The 16120-nt window shown below is 38.9% G+C and overlaps 1 protein-coding gene across 3 annotated transcripts in view; it reads right to left on the bottom strand.

The window, feature by feature from the left end:
- Window positions 1-388: 388 nt before the first annotated feature.
- EED (embryonic ectoderm development) overlaps window positions 389-16120 on the bottom strand; it is a gene marked incomplete at its 3' end in the record, with an annotated part of 19332 nt that continues 3600 nt past the window's right edge. Inside the window, exons 2-12 of one of the 3 annotated variants that reach the window (XM_082001405.1) lie at window positions 14337-14489; window positions 8925-9017; window positions 7963-8028; window positions 7103-7228; window positions 6903-6984; window positions 5246-5337; window positions 4197-4330; window positions 2842-3031; window positions 1991-2149; window positions 1522-1595; window positions 389-515 (exon numbers count right to left, since the gene is read on the bottom strand). In XM_082001405.1, the coding sequence (XP_081857531.1) occupies window positions 389-515; window positions 1522-1595; window positions 1991-2149; window positions 2842-3031; window positions 4197-4330; window positions 5246-5337; window positions 6903-6984; window positions 7103-7228; window positions 7963-8028; window positions 8925-9017; window positions 14337-14489 (1296 nt within the window). The remainder of the gene's footprint in view (window positions 516-1521; window positions 1596-1990; window positions 2150-2841; window positions 3032-4196; window positions 4331-5245; window positions 5338-6902; window positions 6985-7102; window positions 7229-7962; window positions 8029-8924; window positions 9018-14336; window positions 14490-16120) is intronic. The other 2 variants (XM_082001406.1, XM_082001407.1) reach the window with 2 other exon arrangements.

The following is a 16120-nucleotide window of genomic DNA, read 5'->3' as shown; positions in this document are numbered from 1 at the left end:
TGGCCCCTGGATAATATTCAATAGCTTCATTAGGTTTTTGGTTAAAAAGGCACAAACACAGCTGCAAGTATACACATACCAAATTTCTAGCAAGTTACCGTATATTTATAGCTATACGCAAAGCAGTTTCACAGGCTGTAAGGGAAAACTCATTGTGGGAAATAATTAAAATGGACAATTCAGAAAACTTTACAAAAATACTTCTTTTTATTAAAAGCAGCAATTTCAAGCAGAACAATACACAGAATGTAAACATCACTAAGTTCAGCTCCAGCCTGCCAAACCTTTGAGAAAATCTACACTAAATGCATCTACCATACTAGCGAGTTAACAGACTGTATTATAATTTGAAAATATATTTTCTACTTTGAATTAAGAAAAAAGTAATTTATCGTAGTCTGTCCCAGCGCCAGATACTGGCATCATCACACACAGCTATAAGGATACTACTATCCCTGCTAAAACTGGTTTGTCGAATGGCAGCAACACATTTAGGATGAGTAAGAGTCGTACACCTATAAATAAAAGAAAATTATTCAGCTGCAATGTTAAATCTGCACTTGCTACTACATTATGGAGTGCTGTTTCACCAACCTCTTACTTATGTGACCTAGGAAGAATTGAAGGGCACCAGGATTACGCCCTTCATGGTGTATTTTGTATTCCAAATGTGGACTTGGGAAAGCAGTCATTTCCTGTTCACTGCCATTTCTCATGCACCCAATTTTCACTGACGTGCTGGCTGAAAGCTGACTGAATCACATTATTTAACGCTTCGTGATCAGTGTTCTTTCCCAGTGGTTAGGAATGAAGTATCGTAATTGGGTGATTAAAGACTGCAGCATTTTCAGGAACTCCGTACATTTATGTGTATATGTACACGTGCACACACACACACGTATTTATATAGATTACATAAATTATATATAATTATATATTTTATATGTAGTGTATATACAACCATAATGCATATATTATTTATATACATATATACATTTTATAGACATAATGTGTTTGGGCTTTGGGTGGGGTTTTTTTTCAGTATGTTTTTTTATATATAAATATAAAAGACATGCTGTAAAATTGCCTGGCCACACAGCTGCGGAACTGGAAAGCCATACTTTTTCCTCCACATTACGCTCAAAGCTGACCTTTATATTCTCGTTACTCTAGTCCTTTTAGCTATTTCTCCTTTGTTCTGTGCTACACCCAGCCAGCACATCTTAGTTCCACCTAATTAATTTGTAAGCTCTTTGAGGAATAAATTGTCTTTTACTATATCTACACATGGTACCCAGCGCAATCTGATTGGGGGCCTCTTGGCACTACTGTAATATAATAATAAATCAGTAAAAAAATAACAAATGTTAACCTTCAGGGGCTCAGAATGTTTACTTACCTAGTGCTTAAAATGGAAAGTGACTTAGTACTGCTAAAGAATTTCTACAGTTATCAGTAAAGGAAAAGGGAAAGTACCCCAACTCCCTGTCTTAACAAAAAAAAAATTTAAAAAGTACTCACTTGGCTTTATGAGGATCCTCTATTTCTAAATCCCAAACATAAAGTTTGCCAACCTGATTGCCCAGAGCAAGCATCTTTAAAAGAAAGCAGAGAATACACAAGTTTTAAAACACCATCTTAATGAATCTTTATAAAGGCTCTATAGTTGATAAAGTATGTGTGAATGTTTAAACATGAACAGCTTAATGAGTTTGTTGGAGGGGTTACAAATGCTGTAACATTCACCGCCTCCCTCCCACTTTATTATCCATCTCTGTGGATGGGGCAGGAAAATATCAGCAAACATAGCTTTGGTGGAAAACAAATATTTGGTGAAGCTTTTTCCACTTGGCAGAGCCCAGAATGAAAAACCTGGAGCTCCTCCAGTTTCATATAAAGCCCCTTGCAGCAAACCATTAGATTTTTCAAATATGACATGAATGAAAAGCTACACACCTTCAAACACAGCAAAGTCAAAGCTCACACATACCTTTTGCCAGAAATCCATTGAAAACCTCATGTACCATATATCACACTGGCTGTAATCAAATCTCCCAAGTATGGTCACATTTGACTCACTGGGTTTGATTTTATCTATATCATCTTCCATTTTGCCAGGTTTCCAGCACACAATGGCGTTTTCACAAGACTGGGGTGAAACAATGGGAGAAAAAAAAAAAATCGCCTATATTTGTAATTTATACTGCACATTCAGTCTAACTATAACTGTAACCAAATATTTAGTCTCACAGCTTCCCCAGTGACATTAAAGTACAACTGAAAATCTCACCGGTCCTTAGATCACAGTCACATCACCGACAATACGTCACTGCCCATTGCTGGGAGCCTGCTGCCATCACAGCTTTGCCAGGTAACAGGACCGCAGGAGCCCGCCCTCACCCACTTCAGAGAAAGTCAACCAGATGTGCTCAAACACACTTTCACAAGCAGTTTAAATTAACCTTGATTTGAGGATTCTTCACCCAATCCCTTTGACCAATAGGACCAATTTCTGGCAACGAGGCAGCTGACTGCCTACTTTAATACCTGCAAGCCAATGTTACTAGTGGACATATCACTCTAATCAAAGTTACTCCATTATGGGAACCCTCATTTCTCCCTTTAGCAGCAGGATCCTTATTGGTACCTATCTATTCTCTTTCTGTACATTTCACACAGATTCTAGTTAGCCAATATCCCTGTACTTTTAGCAGGGGTACAGCTGTAGTAATAATTTTACTTTTTAAGTACAAGCTGCTTACCCACACATCCTAACAGTTGACAAAATTCACAACACACTCATAAAATCATATGACACAGAATACTAAGTTAACCCAAGACACAAATTCTAGTAAAATTTCTGCTGTTTAAGATCTTCAAAACAAGCAAATATGAGTAACATAGCTGAAAAAGCTTCCACTTTACCTTGGAAAGAATTAGATCTCCCAACCATCGTACACAGTCAACATAGTTTCTATGTATGTCTCTCGTAGAAAAGTCAGGAAAGTGAATTTTCTGGGAAATAAAAGGCCTATGGAGAAAATTGCCAGGTGAGGTTCAGAGAAACACAGAAGCACAAGTCTCATTTTCAATGGCCAGTTTTAAGATATCTCGATGTTAGAAGGATAAGCATGTCTTCTTTTGCTGTTTTAACAGTTTTATAACAAAGCCAATTTTGTGTGTTGTTTTGTTGTGTTGTGTTTTTCTTTAAATAATGGGAACAGTCTCGGTTTTCATCCTCATTCCTAATGAAATAACATTTCCCACTGTACAAGACTGTGCAGAGACAGTGCTAAACAAAACCACTCCTTCAGATGCTAAATACAGCTTCCATTGCCAAATACTTCAAGAACTAATTAAAGCTCAGACTGCCTGATGCTGCTTTTGCAACATCTAAATTGTTACATGGAAAAGCACTCTAAAAAAATCCATCATTTAAAAAACAAACAAACAAAAAAAAAATCCCCAAAACACAACACATGCTAAAAAAGCATCATTTAATATTTGGTAACATTACCAAAAAAAGCAAGAGTATTTTCACAGCTAGTCTCATTGCTGAACATGTTCAGTGTGTTTTAGACTCTTCAGTTCTCTCAGTGGTTTAACTGGAAGTTAAGATTAAAAAATTGATGAACTTCATAGAGGAGGATTTATCTATCATGTATCTAATTGCTATGTTTACTTGACAATTTACTCACATCTGTGGCCAGATCAGACAATGGTGAAAACTGAAGTTATTACTACATAAACCGTTTTGTCCGCACCCCAAAGTAACATAACAGATAAAATAATTAGTAGTAAGAACTATTTGCTATATTTAATTACATGGATTTGATTTCTTCCTAGAAATTTTGAGGTAAGAGAAAGAAAAGCCATTGATATCTTGAAACACAGTGAAATAGAAGCTTTAATTAGGAATGATAGTGATAATAATTTCCGACATTTTCTAGTCAAGCAGATAAGAAATAACTAAGATATTTTTAAATAAGAATGTCAGGACTTTGAATTTGAATTCAGTAAAATTCTACCAAAGTAAACATCAGAGAGACACATCTTCTAGGGAGACTCAGTATCCAGCACAATCCCCAGGTCACTCACTATCCCCAGGAACTCCCAATTTGGATAAGAATTAACCAGGACCATTGATAAGAATATTCATGTTTTCAAGCACAGCCAAGAAGACGAAGACTACGTACCTGTTGGTTTTATTTGGGTTGTACTCATAAGACTCTTTGATGGCATTTATCATTCTTTTGGAATTAATTCTCCAGAGTTTCAGAGAGTGATCCATCCCACAGGACATGATTTTTTCACCAAGAAGATCATAATCCTATGTATATGAAATAATTTTGAGGATCCCCAGCCTAAGCTGCATTATATCAACTCAGATTTTATTCCATCATTTCCATCAAAACAGCATTTTTGGCTTACAGAATGCAATACAACTGTGTATTTCAAATAGAAAAACAGTAATAACTTAATCCTGCTCACTGCAAAGAAGTGCCTCTCTCAAGAGAGAGAGGCATATTCAACAGCACTGACAGACAATGAATCTACTGCTAGTGCTCTCCCCTCAGTAAATTCCCTAGGTTTCATTTTATGGAGCAACTTTGGCAGAATTCCAAGGCTACAACATGGGTGATGACTATTTACAACCACAAGAGAATAATACAGTATCAGGTTTACATACAGATGCACCCCTCACCTTTCAGGTCACACAACAGGAAAGGAAATGAAACAGTTCTTAAGAGCAGCATATTAAAAGTCAGCTATTCTAGTTGATATTTGCTGGGTACCAGTGTCTGTTCACAGCCACTGAAAAGCAGCATAACAAACCTGAAATAACTTCTTTCCTTCACTACTGTCTCTGAGAGTTTATTTGCTCTTGCTGCTTTGGCTTGATTAAGACCTCAAGAACTTCGAAAGTGGGACCACCATGAAAACTTTTTTCTCTTTCTAGCCCCACTGAGCTCTATTTAGTTTACTTCTAGGCTGCACTGTGAGAAAACTAGCTACTGAAACATACAGAAGGTGAACACCTGCCCTGTATATTGAGAGGTGGCCAGATCAATCAAACCACCTTACATTTAAACTTGTCTACCCCCTTAAAACAGTATTTATGCACTTCAGGGTTTTTTAAGTAGGTATAATATCAGAAACAGTGCACAAGAGGATAAAGAGTTGCACATTGTAGGCTTACTACCCTCTGTAAGTCTAAATCACTGCCCCACAGTCTTCCACTTACTGCACTTAACACCTCATCCCTGTGCCCTTCTACTCCTCCAAATATTGCAACCAGCGTGTCTGTCTGGATGTTCCACAGTCTCAATGCATGATCTATAAAGAACAAATAAAATTACATGCTGCTTTTTATATGTACATATGAATAATATATTTCAGCTTAACCACTTTCAATAAAAGGTGTTCATGTAAACATCAAAAAGGCACTTCTTCACTTGTTAGAAACAACAAAACTGCATTAACTAAAATTGCCATTACAGCTGAACTACTGTTAGAGTAATTATGTAATGGACAAAGCGTGCCCACTCCCGTCCCCTAGCGACAGCTTCTAGCAAAAATATTCTTGGATCTTTAGATCATATGAAAAGCAAAGAGAAGTCTTGGGCAAGTATGCTTTTATTCAGTCTTATCTCAAAACCAATTTTATGTATAAAAAATGCTAGAATTCCTTTCAGCCACTCTTACCTCAGCATTCAGAGAAGTTTTGATTTTCCTTTTTTTTTATCTTTAAAATATTATTTTTTCTGAACCACAGACTGTAGGGCTGGGAAAAACCATTTCTATAAACTATACGCATTCCAAAGTCAATCAGACTAAACCACTTGTTTAAAGAAATTTTTTAACAATTTCTAATGAAGAACCTCTACTGTATGTCCCATTTGGAAATGGGAACCGCTAGTATATTGCCCTTTTGGATTCCACAAGAACACTGCACTGAATCACAGTAACACCAACTGGAGGGCCACATAGTCCCAAGTATCTTCTTCTTTTTCTACTCATCTCTTAGCCAAGCAGTTCTGAGACTCCAATATTCTCCTGCCTCATGCCTTCTCAGAGATAGTACCTGGTCTGGAGATTGCACATTAAAATTTGTAGTACTACGGCTGATGTCAAAATGTTATTAAAAAGAGAATGTAAAAAAAATTATACAGAACTCAAGAAATTCAACATTACAGACCCACAGCACAAACTTGACATTTGCAAGAATCAGAGAGGTTCCCAACTCCTATTCTCACATAGCTTCATCAGTAATACCAAACACATTAAAGTCAAAAGTCCCCTTATGTGAATGCTTACAATTCAAGCATTCCTGAAGGCTTGCTCTTGTGGCAGATCAAGTATTCCCTTAACAAAACAGACAAGATTAGGCAGTTGTGACTGTTCAGACGTTCTGGAAAAGGCCATAAGCCACCATACCAAAATCTTGCTTCTCCCTTCACTAATATGCTTTTTACACAAAGCCCAATTAAAGTCTGAGCTGCTCCTGAGCGACAGGGAATCAAAGTTTTCCCCAGGAACACGGTGGTGAACGCTGCCTGCGGCATTAAGACATCCCCACCAGATGGCAACATGATCCAACAACTGAAAAAAAATTAACTGTTAGAAAGAGCAACCCCAATGCTCATGTTTCTTCTTCCCCAGAAGCAGCACTGTTCACAATCCCTTTGCACCGCAGGTGGAGTTATGTTTATTCCAGGCCATGGATTTAATATGTGCAAGATATATAGCCATAAAAGAGCAAGATTCGCTCTCAACTTTCAAGGTAAACTTATTCAGTGCTGTTCATAAAAAATTCATGGAGGTTTTGGCCATTTTCAAGACCAAAATCCAATCCAAAGTATCCTGATTTATACAAAAACAAAATAATTTATTTTCCTCACCTTTGCTTACAGATAAAAGGAGATTTGGATCTCTTGGATGGAATTTCAGTTCATTGATTGCATTTCCATGGCCCACGTAGTGCTGGGATAGAATTCAGAGACTAAGTTATCATTTCCCCTCATGTTTACATATATTAAGAAGACATAAGTTTCATGCCTTACTGAATTGCAAGCTGTATCTCAAAGTTTGGAGCACTCACCTTTATGCACTGCATTGTAATAGGATTAATTATCCTAATAATACCCCTGGACCCAGCCACAGCCAGAAGAGGATGGCTTGTATTGCTATCATATGTCCACGCACAGGTATAGAAGTTTTCATCTGCCTACAACATCTCACGTTAAGGAACACAGAAGAAACAGGAGATTTTTTTTTTTTTTTCCAACTAATGTGATTTTTAAGTAAACTCGTTGCTATTTTATGCAAATGCCCAGGAGTCTCTGATGAATCCAATAAGAAAAAGATACATATTTGATTATACATCTGCAAATACAAGCAACATCGCCTTTTCTACAGGTGCCAGTTTCCTCACTTCTGTTCCATAAGATACAAGGAACACCTTCTGTCTCTTGGCATCACTTTTCAACCTCTTTCTCCAAAGCATCCAAAGACTGGGAATAAAATGAGGATGAATCAAGACTGAGTTCACAAGTTATTGACTTGTGTACTGCAAATGATCAACACAAGTTGTTACCACTTTAGAGCATGAAACATAATGCTTAGGCTTCAAACTCAGCTCCAATTCACAGGGAAACATACCACTGTAAAGCAGCGCATGTGAAACATTACACAAATATTAGTGTTGGGAAGATTAAACTGATGGAGAATCAGTTTTCAAATATTTTAATACAGCACAGTTCACGAGTTTGGGTTTTTAATATTTTTTCAATAGGAGGGACTCTAGGATGTGGGAAAGAGGTAAGTCTTGGACCTAACATTAGGAATGTGCCACATGAAAAAAGTATTAAATCACAGACTTCATATGCTTTTTCCTACAAAGTCCTCTTCATTTTTGATAAACAGGAAGCAAACAAGTGGCTTTTTAACTTAAAAAGATACATCAGCATCCACGTAGGACTGCAACAGACGGATTTCACCTTGAGAATGACATTCATATAAAGTAACCTGGAGAAAAAAAAGTGTGAGAGATTCCGGCTGACTTGTGATATTTGAGAAGGAAATCACATGCACCTGTATATTCACTGCCTGATGGGGAGAGGTAGTGTGCCTTTATGGTTTAGATCTCATCCACGTTTGTTTCCAACAGGTGGAAATGGTTTGATAAAAGAATGCACATAGTCTCAGTAAAGTACCACCCCAGGACTTGCCCACAATCCTTCCCAGATATTAAAATCTGTTATTTGAATTGTCTTAGTAAGATTAAATTGTATTTGGCATTAGTTACTGCAGCTATCTCTAGCATGACTTGGTCTTTTAATGAGCCATTGATACCTTGTTTAATCTTAGTTTAGCACTTTTGGTAACTGCCAGGTGGAACAAACAAGAAGCCTTTCATTCCAGGTTTATTCACAACAGTTGCATAGAATCCACTTCAGGAGTCATTTTCAGGACTGAAATGACATAGATCCTTGTTCAGAAAAAGCCTATAAATTCACTTCACAGAGGCCATTAATTTAGCTGCTGAGCTGCCTGGCATCCCTGCAAACACTTCTCATGCCATTTTTGAGCATATGACCTTTCAGAAACAATAACATCTATGCAGAGTAATTTTACCATGAAGAAACTTTTATGCACCTCTCTTCCTTATTCTGTGTTTATATTACTGAAGGATTTTTTTCTTTACTATGTAGGCTAATGCCCAAATAGCTAACACATGACTTCATAAAACAACCCAGAGGATGCAACTCTCCCAGATAACAGATGGTACATACCTCAGAAATAAAGCTTTCTATATGAAGTATCCTGTGTCTGTACTAAACAGAGGTAAAGCAATTGCTTGAAAAAGAAGAATGCAAGAAGAACCATATGGAAGGGCTTATGGTTAAAAACAGATTACTCACTCGGTTGCTGCCCACAGTGGCAAAAACGAGAGGATCACCTTCTTTACTGTGCCAGTTAAACTGGACTCCAAACAACGGCTGACCGTGGTCCTCCTGTAGTTGTAAAGTAAGATTAGAGATAAAACAAGAAAAAGAAAAAAAACAACACAAAACTGACAGGCATATTATTTCTGTGAAATTCAGTTGTGGTGGTAAATGGTTTAACTGATATTGTGTCCTCCTCAAACTACTGGGTTCACATCCAGTATAATTTCAGATAGTGAATAGTTAAAAAGAACAGTTTTGTAACATCACATTTTAACTTGGCTGTCTTAAGGGAAGTTAAAGTAATATTCTGACACTTCCCTCTCTTCCCTCACCAAGCTTTTAAAAAAGTTAAGGGGAAGAACTGTTGTCTCACAGTTATGCCAGAAGCTGGCAGAACTCCCAAGTTCTATTTGCAGCTCTACTACTTTGTTTTGCAATTTTCAACAAGGTAACCTCTACAACTAAGGCCACATCTACATGCATTTTATACTGTTACAATTACTTCCACATAAGGATTTACAACTTCACAGAGAAGAATTATACTGGTATAAGGGTGGAGAAGGGCCACATTTAACTATTACAGCACAGCTAGGTCTTGCAACTCTATCACAGACACTACAAACTCACTCCAGCATATCACAATGCTGCAGCCATGTTCACATCTATAAAGTGTTTTCATATTGCCTTCACAGTTACCAGAGAAATGCTAAGTATTATTTTTATATAGCTTACATCAGTTTAATAGAGAAGAAAAAAGAAACAGATATGTTTATGAATTGTGATGAATATGGTGGTGCTTGTTAATAATTGATAACAGTATTTTGGCCTGCCCTGACAGGATGTTTTCAGTAAGAATAATGTTCATTAAAGTGCCTCCCCACAGGGGACTGTCTGGGACAGCGCAGGCAGGAAGGAAGTGTCTCATGACGGCTGTTAAGCAGCCTTCAAATGGCAGTGCTTCAGAGAACACGAGAAATACTAGCCCTGGCAGCTCTGGCCTATCTGAGAACCAAAGAACAAATCTGAGGAGGGGGTGTGGGTGGGGAGTCCAACACTACTCAGAAAAAGAAAAGTAAGTAAGTCTGGAAGAATATAAAATAGCATTCTTTAGTGAGAAAGGCAGTATCTGTTATTAACAGAAATGGCTAGAAGAGCTAGAAAGAGAAGGGAGAAAAATCTTTCAGAGATGAAGGCCCTCCTGCACTTCTTAAAGAGAGTTAACAACTTTCAAAGCCGAATACAAATTAAAAAGAATTGTTCAAAGTTTAACTCGGAGTATTAGGCATCATATCATGAAAGAACAGACTAGTGGCTTTATGTGATGAGGCAGACGGAATATTAGCAAAGGGAAAAGTAGCAAGGTTATAAGTGACCCCAGGACAGAAGGAAGAAGCAGGTATCCAGCATCTGTAAAGCATTATAATTTAATGAGAGATGAAGAATGAGGAAAACTGTATGCCATAAAATTACATACACAAGGCCATGATTTTTAGTGTCAAATAAAGTTAAGTTTTACTTTCTAAGCTTATTTTTTGAGTGTATTTAAGTTATCCTTGAAGAGAATGACTGAGAAGTCAAACACAGAATACTTTAAAAAAACCCAACAATTTCCACTAATAATTAGTTGGTTTTGAATTTTTGGGTGAAAGAATTCATGCTGGTGAATACTGAGGGCTTTTGATATACTGCATGAGGATAACACAGGAAAAATGCATGGATTCTTATTGCTTTATTACAGAGACATATTAGCAGGTTTTGTGCTTGTTTTTCTAGAATAACCTTGTTCTTTGTCATGTACACTGTACCTGATAAATTAGTGAAACAGGAAAAGTGAAGAGGAAGATGTTTTTCCCCCTCAAGATAGGATATGCTTCCAGCAGAAGCTGTGATGAATTTTATTTTCTAGGTAGGACCCAGCCTAGGGTGATACATAGTAAGTACAGAGATACAACACAGGGCTATACTGTTTCTATATTTCAAAGACAACGTGTTTCCCTGGAAAAATTACTCTGCGAGACCAAAGTCTTTAGATTGCTTATATCATCCACACTGCATTCCTCACCTCAAGTGCTACAACCTCCAAGAACCTGACTGTACATATCGCAGTTTTTCTGGTGTTTAATAGATGAAGGAGTGAGGCAGAGGCTCTTGCAGGAAGTCACTAAGGTATCTGAAGAAGTTATGTTCACTTCATTTAAACCACCATCATCCTCACTGGTCAGAGGCAGCACATAGCTAATGTGTCCTGTCCACTCTAATTTTAGTCCCAAGTGCTAAACAATGAAACAGGTTTTTTAAAAAAAAAAAAAATTACACTTTTAAGTGCTGCACATTATGGTTATCCTGAGATGCCAAGTATGTCACGCAAAACTGACTACTGGTTTGTACAGACAGAAGAGTGATCCAGATGATGGTCCAAAAGTAGAATTGTGAAATGCCATTTTGACCCTGGTCAAATAAAGGGCACAAAACCCAATATACTCAGGTTCTTCCTGCACTGGTAAAAGTCAGCAGAGGAGAAGACAGACCTACAATTGTTACAAAAGCAAATAAATAAATAACCAATGGTTAGTTGTGTCCTTACTCAACACCAACTCAGGTTCAGACAGTAAGACTAGACCTGTTTTTAGACTGAAGGCAGTGAAGTAAATACTACGCCAACACAAAAAAGAATCACCTGCAACTACATTAACACGTTTTAATAGCCTGTCACCCACACTGCCAGCCAGGAACCAAATGACCACGCATGCATTTCCAGTTCCCTGAAGAGAAAGCAAGCCATTATTGGCAGTGGGTTTAGTTACCTCTCCTTTACAAGTTACAATCCTGCATGTGGTTGGTTACTGATCCCCAGCTCAGGGGACAGTGAGTAGAAGCTGAGACAACACTGAACTGCTAACAACCATTGAGCCACACCCTAAGCAGGAGCAAAGGATAGGGCCAACAATAGTATTGTTTTAAAGGGAGTACATCAAAGCAGAATATACACAATTTGCTGGAAGATCTATAAGCAAAACATATACAGATATATGTGAGGATGTGCATCTGTTAGCTGTATATGCTCATTTATAAACTATGTTTCCATTCAGCCCACAGAAAGATTTTTCAGCACACCTTACAGTAACTTAGTAAAGCCAAAAAAAAAAAAAAGGCAGTGTTTTACTTCCTGTCATTTCCCAAGTTATATTTTTGTTTTCCTGATGCTTAAATTTCACCCAAAATAACTTCCACAGTAGTGTTTAAAAAGCATATTTAGCAAGCACTGAGTTTTTCAGGCTGAATCACAACCATTTAACATTCAAAGTAGGCTGTAATGGCCATACTACTTTGTTTCCCTAAGGAAAAAAAGTAAAAATAAGAGGGAAAAACAAGAGTAGGAAAGCAGAAAAACACATAATTTATACATCCCTAAAGAATATTGACATTAATTTCCTTGTCTTTAAATCATGATGGCTTTTCATAAATTTCAGTAGATGCACCTTACAGCATAGTTAAAAGACATACAAACTGCGGGATATATGTTGTGATATCCAAAGAGCCACAAGTGCCTTTCTGAACACGTATACAACATTCAATTGCTAGAGTTTATCACCACAGTATCTACAAAATTAGCATGGAGGAACAGGAAAAAGAAAAGAAGAGAGGCTTCCTCAAACATTAAGCAAAAAGGAGTTAAAATTTTACTGCTACTAGTCTTCGTATTAACATGCATGTTTATTATTATTAGCATTAATTTCAGGTCAAAGAGAAATGGGAAGTTAATAAAAATATCCCACTTAGCTGAAACACTACATTTACTCCTTCACAGCTTGATTCCACTTGCACAGGAATCTGTTCCCAGGCCCTGATCCAAATCCACGGAAGTCAGGGATGGCTTAACTTCACAGGGTGGGCTTTTGGGTCACCCTAGAGTGGGGCCTGGGTTGAAGTCAGGGTGAGGGAATGTTCTGTTTTCCCAGAAAAGACTTGAAAAGTACTAACCCCTTTGGAAAATTTGGTCTGCAGATAGAAAACAAACATGCTTTGCAAAACTCAGAACCTGTTAAATGTTTGGGTGCCGAAAAGCCCGCGTCTGTGCTTGAAGCATGACTGGAAGCCACAGAAAGCACTATCTGCGGGGGCGATTCATGCGAGTCACAGGAACAGGTGCCTACCTAAGTGAAAATGAAAGCGCTTCCCTTCCTCCTACACCCTGAAAGGACTGGAGATAACTTTTATATTTCAAAAAACACAGTAAGATCAACTTGTTTCCCAGATACTTTTGTCAGTGTAACTTCATTGTCACAATTTCTCCAGCAGCAAAGCTCATTTAGGAGGTTTCCATGCCCTAAACCTCTCATCCCCTCCCACTCAGCTACCCCAGCATTTCAATGAGGCAGTCTGAAGCCAAAGTTCAGAAACAGCTACATCAGCACAGCTCAACAGTTAAGCGTGGGGGAATGACAAAAACCTCTTAAAGCAATTCTGCAGCAAATATCCACTATGGAGCTGAACGTGTCCTCTTGTTGGCTAAATATAAAGTTTATCAAAACTCCCATCTTGTTCCAGACGCAATCTTTATTTAGAAATCCTGTAAAACTCAAATCAGATGGCATTTTTACAGCTTCTGCCACATAAATATCCCACACAAGGCAGGGGAATGAAAGAACAACATCCTGACAGTGTAAAAGAATCAATGCGAAAACTCATTCAGTTCACCATAGTCTGTCACCAGTGCAGAAGAAAACAGTAATACCCTAAAACACAAGAACAGGGATTAAAGACCATGAATCCACATCCCTTAATACCATCAGGTATTACATGGGAAGAGAAATATGACCCAGATCAGGGGTGAACACACAATCACAAGACTCATGATAAATTAACCAAATTGCATTATATATAATGCATTTATGACACTTGCCAGAGAACAGAAAATATCTGATCCGATATGTGTGAGGAAAAAGCTACTCCAAGATTGTTGGGTGGTTTGTTTTTCTTTTGAAATACATTTCAATGAGTAGAAAAATCTGCACAGGTTCTGTGCTTTGTGTCAAGTTGTCACCGGTTTTGTTTTATTTGAATTTGTTTATCCAGTTTCTTATCAATCTCAAGCAACTACAGCTTCAAGGAAATACATAATTATAACATATCACATATAACTTTGCAAACCTGTACAAAAATTGGGTTAATCGCAGCACTACATATTGTTTCCTATGTCTCCGTATCCTTTTTCTTCCTTCAGCTACTCCAAATAAGAAAGGTACTTGCTTCAAATGAGCATGGAACATATCTGTATACAGATATTTAAAAATACTTGTCTTGACACTGTCTCACAGTCCACATTAACATTACTGCCAGCAAGCAGTACCCAGCAATCCCTTGCTGAAGCTTACATATACCTACCTTAAGGCTGTTTACACATTTGAAGGAATATTTGCACTTCTTCGACTTCCATTTTCCTTTCCCCCAGCTTTTTCTTCCAGGTGCGTTAGGAGTGTTTGTTGGTGTATCAGGGCGTTCGGTGTTAGTACCGCTTTCAATACTAACAGCATCATCCTGAAAACATTCAAATTATATAGAATGTAATAAAGATACCATTAACTGCTGTATCACAGAATCACAGAATCATTAAGGTTGGAAAAGACCTTTAAGATCATCAAGTCCAACCATTAACCCAACACCACCATGCCCACTAAACCATGTCTCGAAGCGACACATCCACACGATTTTTGAACACTTCCAGAAATGGCGACTCCACCACCTCCCTGGGCAGCCTGTTCCAATGCTTGACCACCCTCTCGGTGAAAAAATTTTTCCTACGATCTAATCTAAACCTCCCTGGTGCAACTTGAGGCCATTTCCTCTTGTCGTATCACTGGTTACTTGGGAGAAGAGACCAGCGTCCTCGTCGCCACAACCACCTTTCAGGTAGTTGTAGAGAGTGATAAGGTCTCCCCTCAGCCTCCTCTTCTCCAGACTAAACAACCCCAGTTCCCTCAGACGCTCCTCATAAGACTTGTGCTCCAGACCCCTCAACAGCTCCGTTGCCCTTCTCTGGACACACTCCAGCACCTCAACAACCTTCTTGTAGTGAGGGGCCCAACACTGAACACAGCATTCCAGGTGCAGCCTCACCAGCGCTCAGTCCAGGGGCACGATCACTTCCCTACTCCTGCTGGCCACACTCTCTCTGATACAGGCCAGGATGCTGTTGGCCTTCTTGGCCACCTGGGCACGCTGCCGGCTCATATTCAGCCGGCTGTCAACCAGCACTCCCAGGGCCTTTTCTGCCGGGCAGCTCTCCAGCCACTCCTCCCCAAGCCTGTAGCATTGCATGGGGTTGTTGTCACCCAAGTGCAGGACCTGGCACTTGGCCTTATTAAACCTCATACAGTTGACCTCAGCCCAATGATCCAGCCTGTCCAGATCCCTCTGCAGAGCCCTCCTACCCTCCAGCACATCAACACTCCCACCCAACTTGGTGTCATCTGCAAATTTACTGAGGGAGCACTCAATCCCCTCATCCAGATCATCAATAAACATATTGAACAAGACCAGCCCCAGAACCGAGCCCTGGGGAACACCGCTTGTGACCGACCACCAGCCGGATTTAACGCCATTCACCACAACTCTCTGGGCTCGGCCATCCAGCCAGTTCCTCGCCCAGTGAAGAGTAAACCCGTCCAAGTGACGAGCCGCCAGTTTCTCCAGGAGAATGCTGTGGGAGACGCTGTCAAAGGCTTTACTAAAGTCCAGGTAGACAACGTCCACAGCCTTTCCCTCATCCACTAGGCAGGTCACCTGGTCATAGAAGGAGATCAGGTTGGTCAAGCAGGACCTGCCCTTTATGAACCCATGCTGGCTGGGCCTGATCTCTTGGTTAATCATAACGGCCCGAGCCCTGAGGAACACCACTTGTGAATTCAATTCAAGTAATTTTGCAGCACTTGGCCTTTTCAGTTTTTCTCCTTTTCCGTAAGGACAGAAGATCTCCTAGGACTTGGTGTTATTTAGATTTATGTATTTAACTCTAGTGCTAACATAATAGCATTCCTTCCTAGAAACAGAACATGAGTCACATGAGGACTAATCCAAGAGGGACAGATGTGAACTGTGATCTAGTGAAGTTTCTTCAGAATACTGGTAGCTGCTCTCAAGAAAATATCTAAAGATAAAAGGGTTGCTTT

Source organism: Phaethon aethereus (genome assembly GCF_964289735.1).
Source record: "Phaethon aethereus genome assembly, chromosome: 1".
NCBI classification, from domain to species: domain Eukaryota; kingdom Metazoa; phylum Chordata; class Aves; order Phaethontiformes; family Phaethontidae; genus Phaethon; species Phaethon aethereus.
This window is presented reverse-complemented; position numbering and strand designations above follow the sequence as displayed.